Below are 14,266 nucleotides of genomic sequence, written 5' to 3'. Positions count from 1 at the left end.
AGGGGAAGAGCAGTGACCGTCTACCACGGCAGAAATAGAACGGCCGGAAAGGAAACTGGAGATAAAGGAACAGAGAGAAGGATAGAATCCGAAAGAGGGCAGTTTAGAAAGCAAAGACTGGTGCCAGACTCTATCGAAGGCTTTCGATACGTCTAACGCAACAGAGAAAGTTTCACCGAAACGGCTAAGAGAGGATGACCAAGAGTCAGTTAAGAGAGCAAGAAGATCGCCAGTAGAACGCCCCTTGCGGAATCCATACTGGCGATCAGATAGAAGGTTAGAAGTGGAAAGGTGCTTTTGAATCTTCTGGTTAAGGATTGATTCAAAAGCTTTAGATAGACAGAAAAGTAAAGCTATAGGGCGGTAGTTTGAGGGATTGGAACGGTCACCCTTCTAAGGCACAGGCTGTACAAAGGCATACTTCCAGCAGGAAGGAAAGATAGATATTAATAGGCAGAGACGAAAGAGTTTGACCAGGCAGGGTGTCAGCACAGAAGCACAGATTTTAAGGACAATAGAAGGCACTCCATCAGGTCCATAAGCCTTCTGAGAGTTGAGGCCAGAGAGGGCATAGAAAACATCATTTGGAAGAATCTTAATAGCAGGCATAAAGGAGTCAGAGGGGGGATGAGTAGGAGGAATATGCCCAGAATCGTCTAGGGTGGAGTTCTTACAGAAAGTTTGAGCGAATAGTTCAGCCTTAGAGACAGATAAGATGGCAGTGCTGCCGTCAGGGTTAAGGAGAGGAGGGAAAGAGGAAGAAGTGAAATTGGAGGAGATATTTTTGGCTAGTTGCCAGAAGTCATGGGAAGAATTAGAAGAAGCAAGGTGTTGACATTTTCTATTAATGAAAGAAGTTTTGGTAAGTCGGAGAATAGATTTGGCATGATTCCGGGCTGAAATGTAAAGGTCAAAGTTAGTGGGAGTTCGAAGGCTCTGGAACCTTTTGTGAGCTGCCTCTCTATCTTTAATAGCACGAGAACAAGCATGATTAAACCAAGGCTTTTTAGCATGAGGTGTCGAGAAAGTACGTGGAATGTATGCCTCCATTCCGGAGACAATCACCTCTGTGATGCGCTGGGCACACACAGAGGGGTCTCTATCCTGGAAGCAGTATGGCCTCCTCTTCTTATCATTCTCGTTTCTCTTCTCTCTTCTCCTCTTCCTCTTCTCATCTTTTAAGTCTCTCCTCCTCCTCCTCTTCTCATGATTCTCGTTTCTCCTCTCTCTCCTCCTCTTCCTCTTCTCATCTTTTAAGTCCCTCCTCCTCCTCCTCCTCTTCTTCTCATGATTCTCGTTTCTCTTCTCTCTTCTCCTCTTCCTCTTCTCATCTTTTAAGTCCCTCCTCCTCCTCCTCCTCTTCTTATCATTCTCGTTTCTCTTCTCTCTCCTCCTCTTCCTCTTCTCATCTTTTAAGTCTCTCCTCCTCCTCCTCTTCTTATCATTCTCGTTTCTCTTCTCTCTCCTCCTCTTCCTCTTCTCATCTTTTAAGTCCCTCCTCCTCCTCCTCCTCTTCTAACCTTCGTCTCTCTTCCTCCTCCTCCTCTTCTCTTTTACGTCTTTCCTCCTCCTCCTCCTTCTTCTTCTTGTCCTTCGTCTCTCTCTCTCTCTCTCTCTCTCTCTCACACACACATAGACAATAAACTTTTTCATTCTCTAGTTTATTAAAAAAGAAAAAAAAGTTCCATATGTTGAACAAGATACAAACGGCGCTCACTCGACAAGTTTGGGGAAAAAAGTTCTAAAATAATAAAATAAAGTACAATATTTAAGTCATCCAACCTATAGTCAGTCATCCGCTGGTACTGTCCGTCATCCACTTAACCAATACATGAGTCACACTGATAGTTTTAATACAGAAATCAAAGTATGTGTGTTAGTATAAGTTAAAACCAGGCTGTATATATTTAAGTCATCCAATCTAGCCAGTCTGTCATCCACTAGTTATATCCGTCATCCACTGAGCCAATTTGAAAGTTACCCTTATAGTTTTAATACAGAAATCAAAGTGTGTGTATTAGTATAAGTTAAAGCCAGGCTGTATTATATTCTAGTCATCCAATTCAGCCAGTCAGTCATCCGCTGGTAATATCCGTCATCCACAGAGACTATACAAAAGTCACATTGTAAATTTTAATACAGGAGTCAATTTGTATAAGGGAGCAAGTTAAACCCAGACTGTATATATCTAACTCATCCAATCGAGCCAGTCAGTCATCCGCAAGTAATATCCGTCATCCACTGGGCCAATTCTAAAGTCACATTGTCAATTTTAAAACAGGAGTCAGAGTGTATATTAGTATGAGATATTAAACCAGACAGCAGCCTTACACACCCAGCCTTGTCACTTAAAGTCCTAAAATGTGTCAAAATTAACTTATTCAGCCTAGTCAGTCATCCGCTGGTCATGTCTGTCATCCACTAGGCCAATACTGAAGACATATTGACAGTTTTTACACGACAGTAAACATGAGTAGAAATATTGAGTTATCTGTCATCCTAACTCTTTAAATACACTTCAATTCCTTATACAAGCACTCCTGTTGTTTATGAGTTCCTCCACTGAGATCTTGAATACTGGATAAGTAGTTAGGTTAGTACAGCTGTCATCTAAGTCTTCAATACACTTCAATTCCTTATACAATCAATCCTGTCGTTTATGAATCCCTCCACTGAGATCTTAAATATTGGATAAGTATGTATAAAAATGAGTTTGGTTAGTATTGCTGTCATTTTAAGTCTTCAATACACTTCAATTCCTTATACAATCAATCCTGTCGTTTATGAATCCCTCCACTGAGATCTTAAATATTGGATAAGTATGTATAAAAATGAGTTTGGTTAGTATTGCTGTCATTTTAAGTCTTCAATACACTTCAATTCCTTATACAATCAATCCTGTCGTTTATGAATCCCTCCACTGAGATCTTGAATAATGGATAAGTATGTATAAAAATGAGTTTGGTTAGTATTGCTGCCATTTTTTAAGTCAACAAATCCACTTCAAATTCCTATACAAACACTCCTGTCGTTTATGAGTTCCTCCACTGAGATCTTGAATATTGGACAAGTATGTATAAAAATGAGGTTTGGTTAGTATTGCTGTCATCTTAAGTCTCCAAAATTACACTTCAATTCCCTATACAAACACTCCTGCCATTTAAGAGAGACCCTCCACTGAGATCTTGAATAAATAAGTAGATAAATATGTATAAAAAGTGAGGTTTAAGTGGTATCATTGCCTTTCTAACCCTTCACATAAGTTTCATAAACACAACCGAACAATACTGAGATTTACACAAACTCCTGGACTGAGATCTTGGGATGAGAGTGACTGATTGATTGTAGAAGTCACGGCCTGTACTCTCAAACACTTTCAACTCTCACGATATCCATTTCCCAAGGCCACAGAGGAGGTTAGTTGGGTTCTCATGAGTGTTTTCCATGTCCACTGTCTAGAAGTCTTGTCAAACTATCTCCAGGCTCATAAAACTACCCTTGGAAGTACTGACAGAGCCTCTATGAAAGCCTTATCAAACATGGGTGTGTGAGACTTGATATGCTTGAGAATCTGGGCCGTGGAGATGAACTTAGATGGAGTACACTAACATAAGAGCTGGACAACATTGAAGTAAGTCGTTTACATATAAAACTACCCGTGGAAGTATTGACAGAGCCTCTATGAAAGCCTTATCGAGTATGGGTGTGTGAGACTTGATATGCTTGAGAATCTGGACCGTGGAGATGAACTTAGATGGAGTACACTAACATAAGAGCTGGACAACATTGGAGTAAGTCGTTTACATATAAAACTACCCGTGGAAGTATTGACAGAGCCTCTATGAAAGCCTTATCAAACATGGGTGTGTGAGACTTGATATGCTTGAGAATCTGGACCGTGGAGATGAACTTAGATGGAGTACACTAACATAAGAGCTGGACAACATTGAAGTAAGTCGTTTACATATAAAACTACCCGTGGAAGTATTGACAGAGCCTCTATGAAAGCCTTATCGAGTATGGGTGTGTGAGACTTGATATGCTTGAGAATCTGGACCGTGGAGATGAACTTAGATGGAGTACACTAACATAAGAGCTGGACAACATTGAAGTAAGTCGTTTGCTCATAAAACTACCCACTGAAGTACTGACAGAGCCTCTATGAAAGCCTTATCGAGTATGGGTGTGTGAGACTTGATATGCTTGAGAATCTGGACCGTGGAGATGAACTTAGATGGAGTACATCAACATAGGAGGTGGACAACATTGGAACAAGTCTTCATTTCACAGTGGACTGACTCGGACTGACAATACATAACACAACTAATGATTTTCTTGGTCTTTTTCCCCATTCGCCAAAGAGAAGATTGCCTTGAAGTGAGCATTGTTTCTGCCTCGTCAAAGTCACAACAGCTGCCATCACTACAGTCTCCCGTAACCCCACTCCCTCGAGCCCCGCCAACCTCGCACCACCCTGATATCCACATGACGTCCTCGGTTATGTTTTTTTAAGTCATTTAGCGCTAGAGTGGATAATATTGTAAGGTAAAAGAGATATTAGACTTTGAGTAGAGATAAGGTTTTTTCCCTCAAAGGCTGGCGATCTTGTGTTGTATGTGGTTTGTAATTCTGTTTAGTTATAAGTGTCAAAGAGCTTGTGGGGTTGATAAATGAGGTTGAGATGTAGAAATATGAGGTAAATTAGTAGATATGAGAAGCTAGGAGGTTGACAGACGAGGTTGAGAGGTAGAAAGTAGAAATTATAATAGAAAGAAGTTGAGAAGTAGAAATAGGAGTAGTAGAAGAAAGAAGAGGTAGAAAGTCGATAAATCAGGTTGAGAAGAAGAAATACGAGGTTGATAAAAGTTGATGAAGGAGATTGAGAGGTAGAGAAAAGCAGAAATTATCACTCAGGGTCAAAGCAGGAGGTTGTAACCAAAAACAACACAAAATTATACCAACATAAGATCAAGCGTCCCAAATGTCAGGACTGGACAGAACATGGACCTTCCAGCACGTGAGAGGATGGTTCCCGGGCGGTGCGGTCTGCGGGGCCGAGGCGTGGCGTGTGCGCGAGGCCTACGAGGAACACCTTAACTAAGCTCTGGGCAGTGACGGCAGCGCACAGGCCTCCCGACGCCTGTTCCGGCACACTACAACACTGGATCGTTACAACTAAGTAAAATTATAGTCAAGAGTGATGCGTGAAAAATTCCATAGGAATCGCATATAATAATCCTTATCGCTAGTGTCTATGAGACACACTCTGGACAAAGTCAACTCCTGAGCCTCAGGACGACGCCTCCGTGAGTCAGAGGAGCGGTTATTGCTACACACTCACTCACGCACAGGACAAACACCGCGGGCCACGGCCATGCACAGCACAGCGGCCTGCTCAGCACCTCCACAGGCACCTCACCAAGCCTGTGCAGTGTTCTACGGTGCTCCAGGACAACACAAGGCTCCTGTGTTGTGTTGGTGGTTACAGAGAAGCTAACAAACGTGAGGACACAACACAGGACACTCCCGTGGCCTGGCGCTGCGCAGAACAGACGCACGTCACACTTGGGGGCTGCCTGAGGGGGCGCCCACCAGGTCTGTCACGCTGGGCTGTGGCGGCGGCCCATAAGTTAACAACTGCTGCATGTACAAGTAATCCTAACATTTTGTGGTTGAGCTACGGCTACGCCCACGAACACTCTGCTGTGAGGCTGTACACACTGACACTGGCGCCCCCCCAGGGTGTGGCGGCGGCGGCGGCGGCGGTGGTGGCTGCCAACACGCGGGACACTCTTAGCACCAGAGGGGGCGACGCACACCCCTGGGGAGCGCCATGACACACCAAAACTCACACAAACAAAGTAACAAAGTCAGTCTCCTATTCCTGCTTTTGATTATTTTTGGTGCGTTCCGTGGCACAAAACTGCCGTCAAAACAAACCGGAAAACATGACCGTCAACACATTATCTTTGACCATCTTTGACCGCCATTCCCTTGCCTTACACGAGTAGCCCTGCAGCGATTACTTCTAACACACATAGAGAGAGCTAAGGTGAGGATTCCTGACCTATTATACACAAGTCAAGGACACGGCTGACCAAACTAGTACAGGTCACTTCCATGGGGCCGGACACTCGAGCTACCACCCGCCAGCTGCCCTATGCTGTCCCCGGCAACACAGCACACCAGCAGCGCCATACACCCCTTCACACCTGCAGCCAAAACACCCCTAATATCAATGGTGAAGCCGTGGCGACGCTCCTGGCTCTTCACGGCGAGACCTCACACCACACACACACATTACGAAGGAGTGGATTGTATCGTCAAAGGTGGTTCCTGTGATGGTTTTAGTGCCTCCTGCCAGCTTTTGACGCCTCCTGGCAAGACCTCACACCACACGCACATGTTACGAAGGAGCTAAACACTTGTATTGTCAAAAGTGGTGTTCCTGTGAGAGTTTTAGTGCCTCCTGCCAGCTTTTGACGCCTCCTGGCAAGACCTCACACCGCACGCACATATTACGAAGGAGCTGAACACTTGCAATATCGAAGGTGGTGTTCCTGTGATGGTATTAGTGCCTCCTGCCTGCTTTCGACACCTCACACCACACGCACATCTTACGAAGGAGCTGAACACTTGCGATATCGAAGGTGGTTACCCTGACACTCTCATGGCCACCTATATCTGCATACCTCCTTCTCTACCTCATTTGTCCCTTATAATAACAATAGTGATAGCTCGTACGACACCACATCATAGGTGGAGTTACTACGACACTTTCTACCACAAACCAGCTCTTGAATCTTCCTAGCAACACTTTATGTAACACCCACATTATCAGAGAGCCGGAACATTTGTATTATCAAAAGTGGAGACATGCTTTCTACCACATACTAGCTCTTGAGACTTCACAGGAACACTTTACGTAACACCCACATTATCAGAGAGCCGGAACATTTGTATTATCAAAGGTGGACTTACTGGGACATGCTCTCTACCACCTATTAACTCTTGAGACTTCACAGGAACAATTTACGTAACACCCACATTATCAGAAACCCGAAACACTTGTCATATCAAAGGAGTTACTGGAACACTCTTGCTAACAAACCAGGTCTTGAATCCTCCTATCAACTCTTTACGTAACAACACCATCATCAGAAAGCCGAAACACTTGTCTTACTAACACAAATCAGGTCTTGAATCATCCTAGCAACACCTTACGTCACACCACCATCATCAGAGACCCGAAACACTTGTCATATCATAGGTGGAGTTACTGGAACACTCTTACTAACAAACCAGGTCTTGAATCTTCCACCCAACACCTTGCGTCATACCTTCATAAACACAGAGACCCGAAACACTTGTCATATCATAGGTGAATTTACTGGAACACTCTTACTAACAAACCAGCTCTTGAATCTTCCATCCAACACCTTGCATCATACCTTCATTACACAGAGCCTAAACACTTAGTCATATCGATGCACATGTCACAGCGGTAGTCCGACTCTCACCTACCAGCTCTTGACTCCTCCTGGTAACCCTTCTATCCTTGCCGAGCCCCAAAGCACCTTAGTTTAGAGGAGATCAAGGGTATGGCTGGCTAGTGTGTCAGGTAAATAAGTACTGGAGATTCCTGAGCCCTAAGGAGAGGATGGGGAGGAGGAGGAGGAGGAAGGAAAGTTGAGATTTTTTATGTGGTTTAGGTTACAAAATTCCTCCCTGAACATATGAAGAGGAGGAGGAGGAGAAGGGATATTTTTCAAGTGGTTTAAGTTATGGAATTCCCTCCCTGAACAGATGAAGTGGAAGAGGTGGAGAAGTGGAGAGATTTTTTATGTGGTTTAGCTTACAAAATTCCTCCCTGAACATATGAAGAGGAAGAGGAAGAGGAGGAGGAGAAGGGATATTTTTCAAGTGGTTTAAGTTACGGAATTCCCTCCCTGAACAGATGAAGTGGATGAGGTGGAGGAGGTGGAGAAGTGGAGAGATTTTTTATGTGGTTTAGGTTACAAAATTCCTCCCTGAACACATGAAGAGAAAGAGAAGGAGGAGAAGGGATATTTTTCAAGTGGTTTAAGTTATGGAATTCCCTCCCTGAACAGATGAAGTGGAAGAGGAGGAGGAAAAGAGGAGGAGGTGGAGAAGTGAGATTTTTCAAGTGCTGTAGATTACAAAATTCCTCCCTGAACAGATCTACCTTATAAGAGGAGAGGATGAAGAGGAGGAGGAGGAGGAGGAGGAAGAGGAGAAGGAGGAGAGAGGAGAGACTTTCCATGTAGTCTAAGGAATTATTATAAAAATCCCCACTGTACAGATCTATAAGAGGAGAGGAGGAGGAGGAGGAGGAGGAGGAGGAAGAGGAGGAGGAGGAGGAGAGTCAAGACGATCCACACAGCTCAGAGAATTGGTACATAGCCAAAAAAAAAAAAAAAAAAAAAAAAAAACTACCACAAGTTACGTCTCACCATCAACCACAACCAAGCAACCGAAGAGACACAAAGACCCAGGTGAGGCTAGGTCAGGTCAACCGGGGGAACAACCAGGAGGCAGCTCAGGGGTTCAGGGGTTCAGGGGCACCACACTCCCGCCAAGGACCAAGGTTGTCGGTGGGCGGTCACTGCGCTTGGGTTGTTTCGGTTGCCCCAAGGGTGGAGTGGGTGTTGATCTGGATGCCTTGGGTTGGGAGGATAATGGAGCCAGGGGTTACGTAGTCACCGATCATGAGTGCGCTGTTGACCGGGAAGTTGCTGCTGCCCAGACCGACGCCACTTCCGGAAACCTGTGGAGAGAGGTCAAAGGTCATGGGAGAGGAAGAAGACGAAGGTGCCAGGTGAGTCTTGCGTTAGGGAATTGGATAGCGTAGGGATGAAAGAATTGAGATACTGGCTGACTCTTGCATTTGGGAGTTGGACAGCAAAGAGATGAAAGAATTGAGATACTGGGTGACTCTTGCATTTGGGAGTTGGACAGCAAAGAGATGAAAGAATGAAGGTACTGGGTGACTCTTGCATTAGGGAGTGGGACAGCTTAAGGATGAATGAATGAAGATACTGCTTAACTCTTGAATTAGGGAGTGGGACAGCACAGGGATGAAAGAATGAAGGTACTGGTTAACTCTTGCATTAGGGAGTGGGACAGCACAGGGATGAAAGAATGAAGGTACTGGTTAACTCTTGCATTAGGGAGTGGGACAGCACATGGATGAAAGAATGAAGGTACTGGTTAACTCTTGCATTAGGGAGTGGGACAGCTTAGGGATGAGAGAATGAAGGTACTGGGTGACTCTTGCATTAGGGAGTGGGACAGCACAGGGATGAAAGAATGAAGGTACTGGTTAACTCTTGCATTAGGGAGTGGGACAGCACAGGGATGAAAGAATGAAGGTACTGGTTAACTCTTGCATTAGGGAGTGGGACAGCTTAGGGATGAGAGAATGAAGGTACTGGGTGACTCTTGCATTAGGGAGTTGGATAGTACAGGGATGAAAGAATGAAGACACTGATTGACTAAGCATTAGGGAATTGGACAGCATAGGGATGAAAGAGTTACGATGCTTGTTAACTCTTGCATCAGAAAATTGGATGGACAGTACAGATGAAGCAACAGAGGTACTGGATGAGTCTTGGAGGCCACACTAACCTGCCTGACGGACTGTGTGGAGCTGGAGAAGGCAGGAGAGGATGCCGGCAGACTCACACTCCTTGAGGATGCGTTTTGAAAGGGCAGGTTGAGAGAGCCCAGGTTGGTGCTCCCTAAAGCCAAATTAGACTGACCTGAAATACTGAGTTGGTTGAAACGGTCCACATACCAACCACCGCCAAACACCTACGACATTACTAAGATGAAGGATTGGGAAAGTATGTTGGAAAGTTTCGTTTAGTCAGCGCAACATCGGTGGTCATATGCTGGAGAGAGACAGAAGGGGAAGGAAAAAGTTGGAAAGTTTTGTTTAGTCGGCGCAACATCTGTGGTCATATGGCGGAGAGAGACAGAAGGGGAAGGAATTATAGGAGAAGGGAACAGATACCAGGAGACGGGACACAACCTATGTGTTTCTTAGGTTCATGGTACAGAGGACGGGCCAAACTACCACCAGGGTCATAAAACTACTCCTGGAAATGCCCACGACTCCAATGAAAGCCTTGTCAAATATGTGTTTCTTAGGTTCATGGTACAGAGGACGGGCCAAACTACCACCAGGGTCATAAAACTACTGGAAATGCCCACAACTACTATGAAAGCCTTGTCAAAAATGTGTTTCTTAGGTTCATGGTACAGAGGAAGGGCCAAACTACCACCAGGGTCATAAAACTACTCCTGGAAATGCCCACAACTACTATGAAAGCCTTGTCAAAAATGTGTTTCTTAGGTTCATGGTACAGAGGACGGGCCAAACTACCACCAGGGTCATAAAACTACTCCTGGAAATGCCCACAACTACTATGAAAGCCTTGTCAAAAATGTGTTTCTTAGGTTCATGGTACAGAGGAAGGGCCAAACTACCACCAGGGTCATAAAACTACTCCTGGAAATGCCCACGACTACTATGAAAGCCTTGTCAAAAATGTGTTTCTTAGGTTTATGGTACAGAGGACGGGCCAAACTACCACCAGGGTCATAAAACTACTCCTGGAAATGCCCACGACTCCAATGAAAGCCTTGTCAAATATGTGTTCTTGCGTGGCGAAATATCTTATAATACCAAACAACTTGAAGGACTCGTGGACTCTGCCCTTGAAGCTACACGTCCACATAGAAAAGTCCCGACCACTCAACTAACAAGACCTCCAGAACAGAAACTATGGCCACAAATACATCATATCCGCCTACTCCTTCAGTCCAGGATATAAGGAGAGTGTGTTTGTACTCATTATATCCTGAACACTGGAGGAAAAGGTGAATCAGCTGTTTTAGTGGCCATAGTATTTGTTATGGAAATCTCGAAGCTACACATTCATATTGAAAAGCCCTGACCACTAGGCTGACAAGAGGGAGGATAGATAGGGAGGTGGAGAGGAAAGATTAGACTGAAAAGGGTTATAAAAGTGAGGGAGGGAGAAGAGGATTGGGAGAGGAGGAGGGGAGGAGGTGGAGGGAGAAAATGGAGGGGAGGGAGGGGAGGAAAGGTGGAAGAGGAGAGAGGTGAGGGAGGAGGGAAGGGAGGGAAGGAGGTGGAGGGAGAAGGGGAGGAGGGAGGAAGGTGGAGGAGGAGAGAGGTGAGGGTGGAGGGAAATGAGGTGAGGGATTGGAGAGAAAACTTCCAGCTTAACAAAAACTCTGGATACAAAAACATCTTATAACCTACTCCTTCAGACTAAGATATACAGCGCCCACAAACACATCCTTATAACAAACTGAATACTTAACATTACCATCAAAAACATTATAGGCAAAAAACAGAGGACTTATAGGGTGATAAAAGCCCTTAGGAAGCCTGCTATCACACAAGGCTTATCAATAACACCACTTGTAACTCTGTCATCTGATTCGGAACCTCCACGCTGGGTGACTTTCTATATGTAAAATGTTCTCTTGGGAATGAAGTTGGATGTTGGTGGATGTTGGTGGATGTTTGATAGAGATACATAACTGGTTTACATTAGTGATTTTCTGATGACTAAATTGATGTCGCTTTCTCTCACACACACATACACACACACACTGGTTGATTCTTCAGTTAGGGAGTTGGACAGCAAAGGGATGAAAGAATGAAGGTACTGGTTGAGTCTTGCATTAGGGAGTTGGACAGCAAAGGGATGAAAGAATGAAGGTACTGGTTGAGTCTTGCATTAGGGAGTTGGACAGCAAAGGGATGAAAGAATGAAGGTACTGGTTGAGTCTTGCATTAGGGAGTTGGACAGCAAAGGGATGAAAGAATGAAGGTACTGGTTGAGTCTTGCATTAGGGAGTTGGACAGCAAAGGGATGAAAGAATGAAGGTACTGGCTGAGTCTTGCATTAGGGAGTTGGACAGCAAAGGGATGAAAGAATGAAGGTACTGGCTGAGTCTTGCATTAGGGAGTTGGACAGCAAAGGGATGAAAGAATGAAGGTACTGGCTGAGTCTTGCATTAGGGAGTTGGACAGCAAAGGGATGAAAGAATGAAGGTACTGGTTGAGTCTTGCATTAGGGAGTTGGACAGCATAAAAATGAAAAATAAAGATGTTGATTGACTCTTGCATCAGTAGAGGTGAAAGAATTGAGATACTGGTTAACTCTTGCATTAGAAAGTTGGATGGACAGTACAGATGAATAGGCACATATAGAAACACACACACACACACACACACACTCCACAATTTGGTCCATTCTGTCACTTCTGGAAACCATCACACTGACGGTAAATTCAAATGCTAATATTTCTTCTTCTAGGGATGGTAGAGGTTTGGCAAGCTAAACTGTGGGTCTACTGTACAAGGTTCCCTGCAAACTGTTGATGACTGTGAGTGTAAATGGTGGTGGTGGTGGTGGTGGAGTTAACCTTTCTGCTTCGGTGATGAACATGAATGGTGGTGACAGCGGTGGTGGTGGTTGGTGGTGTTGGTGGAGTTAACCTTTCCGCTTTGGTGCTGAACATGAATGGTGGTGGTGGCGGTTGGTGGTGGAGTTAACCTTTCTGCTTTGATGATGAACATGAATGGTGGTGACAGTGGTGGTGGTGGTGGTGGAGTCAACCTTTCCCCGCCCAACAAGAGGGAGAGGAAAAAGCAAGTGTGGTGCTCTAAGTCTTTATTCTCTACAGTCACTACACAACAGGGCTCACTTTCTGTCCGGTGGAGGCCATGCACACACCCAACAACCGTCCTCCTTCAAGCCACAATGTCCTGCCCTAACCAACCTTCCAACCAACATTGCCAGAGTATCGCATCAGAGCCTCGTATTAACCGTTTTCCGAGCCATAGCTATCGCAAAAAAATAATAAATAAATAAATAAATAAAAAAACACTAAGAATTAACCAATTTTGACGATAACTGTACTAAATGAAGGTGTCTGAGCCATAGCTGCTGCAAAAAAGAAACACTAAGAATCAACCATTTTTAACGATAACTGTACTAAATGAAGGTGTCTGAGCCATAGCTGCTGCAAAAAAGAAACACTAAGAATCAACCATTTTTAACGATAACTGTACTAAATGAAGGTGTCTGAGCCATAGCTGCTGCAAAAAAGAAACACTAAGAATCAACCATTTTTAACGATAACTGTACTAAATGAAGGTGTCTGAGCCATAGCTGCTGCAAAAAAGAAACACTAAGAATCAACCATTTTTAACGATAACTGTACTAAATGAAGGTGTCTGAGCCATAGCTGTTGCAAAAATGAAACACTAAGAATTAACTATTGCAGGCTTTTTTCTTTTTATTGTTTCCTTTTTTTGTACCCTTGTGCTGTCTCCTTTGCTGTAAAAAATAATAATAATAAAAAAAAAACCCGATAACTGTATATGGAGGCAGTTATCGGGGTCGGAAATCGTCAAAACATCGGAGGCGGATTACAACAATCTGGCAACGCGGCTTCCGACCTAACTTACGAGTGTGTGCATGTAGCTGCATTAAGCCACACCAAGGTCATTAGGGGTCAACAATAACGAGAGCAATAATAATGGTAATAATAATAGTAATAATAATAATAATAATATAAATAAAAAAGGGGGTTGAGTTGTAGCATCTCAATGTGAGACAACATCACCTGACAGGGCTGAGGGACAATACTGAACCGATGGTGAGAAAGGGAAATGAACGCACGAGGCCGCAGAACCATAAGGCCGCTGTCGTAACTACCCCAAGCCCTCAAGCGCGCCCCCCTAGCAACGGCCGGCCCAGCCACTCGGAAGCAACAGCGGCGGCGGAGTCTGAGTTTACAATGAGGTGGGAGAGAGAAAAGAAAATGATGCACTTGGAAGTAATGGCGGAGGAGTCTGAGTAGGAGAGAGTGGAAGTGGAAGACAGTGCGGAATTGAGGTTTTAAGAGTGGAAGAGAGGGAGGAAGAGGAGGTGCGACAGAGCGAGAAAAATTATGTGGAAGAGTAGGAGAGAGTGGAAGTGGAAGACAGTGTGGAATTGAGGTTTTAAGAGCGGAAGAGAGGGAGGAAGATGAGGTGCGAGAGAGCGAGAAAAATTATGTGGAAGAGTAGGAGAGAGTGGAAGTGGAAGACAGTGTGGAATTGAGGTTTTAAGAGTGGAAGAGAGGGAGGAAGATGAGGTGCGAGAGAGCGAGAAAAATTATGTGGAAGAGTAAGAGAGAGTGGAAGTGGAAGACT

At 44.5% G+C, this 14,266-nt stretch overlaps 1 protein-coding gene and 1 long non-coding RNA gene across 53 annotated transcripts in view; one reads left to right on the top strand and one right to left on the bottom strand.

The window, feature by feature from the left end:
* Positions 1-2,727: 2,727 nt before the first annotated feature.
* Positions 2,728-14,266, bottom strand: part of LOC126985343 (histone-arginine methyltransferase CARMER-like) — a 29,952-nt gene continuing 18,413 nt past the window's right edge. Inside the window, exons 12-14 of one of the 3 annotated variants that reach the window (XR_007738586.1) lie at positions 9,649-9,782; positions 7,440-8,788; positions 2,728-7,328 (exon numbers count right to left, since the gene is read on the bottom strand). Coding sequence is in view for 1 of the 3 variants with exons in the window: in XM_050840103.1 (XP_050696060.1) it covers positions 8,624-8,788; positions 9,649-9,782 (299 nt within the window). In the remaining 2 variants the exon portion in view is untranslated. Of the gene's footprint in view, positions 8,789-9,648; positions 9,783-14,266 lie in introns of all 3 variants that reach the window. The other 2 variants (XR_007738587.1, XM_050840103.1) reach the window with 2 other exon arrangements.
* Positions 9,819-14,266, top strand: part of LOC126985345 (uncharacterized) — a 74,618-nt gene continuing 70,170 nt past the window's right edge. For 22 of the 50 annotated variants that reach the window (XR_007738633.1, XR_007738629.1, XR_007738612.1 and 19 more), the window contains exons 1-2: positions 10,245-11,947; positions 12,116-14,208. This is a non-coding gene — a long non-coding RNA (uncharacterized LOC126985345). Of the gene's footprint in view, positions 10,174-10,239; positions 11,948-12,003; positions 14,209-14,266 lie in introns of those variants that run through there. The other 28 variants (XR_007738637.1, XR_007738634.1, XR_007738628.1 and 25 more) reach the window with 17 other exon arrangements.

The sequence above is a fragment of the Eriocheir sinensis genome, chromosome 59 (genome assembly GCF_024679095.1).
Source record: "Eriocheir sinensis breed Jianghai 21 chromosome 59, ASM2467909v1, whole genome shotgun sequence".
NCBI classification, from domain to species: domain Eukaryota; kingdom Metazoa; phylum Arthropoda; class Malacostraca; order Decapoda; family Varunidae; genus Eriocheir; species Eriocheir sinensis.
Note: the sequence above shows the minus strand (reverse complement) of the source record. Positions and strands in the feature narration are given on the sequence as shown.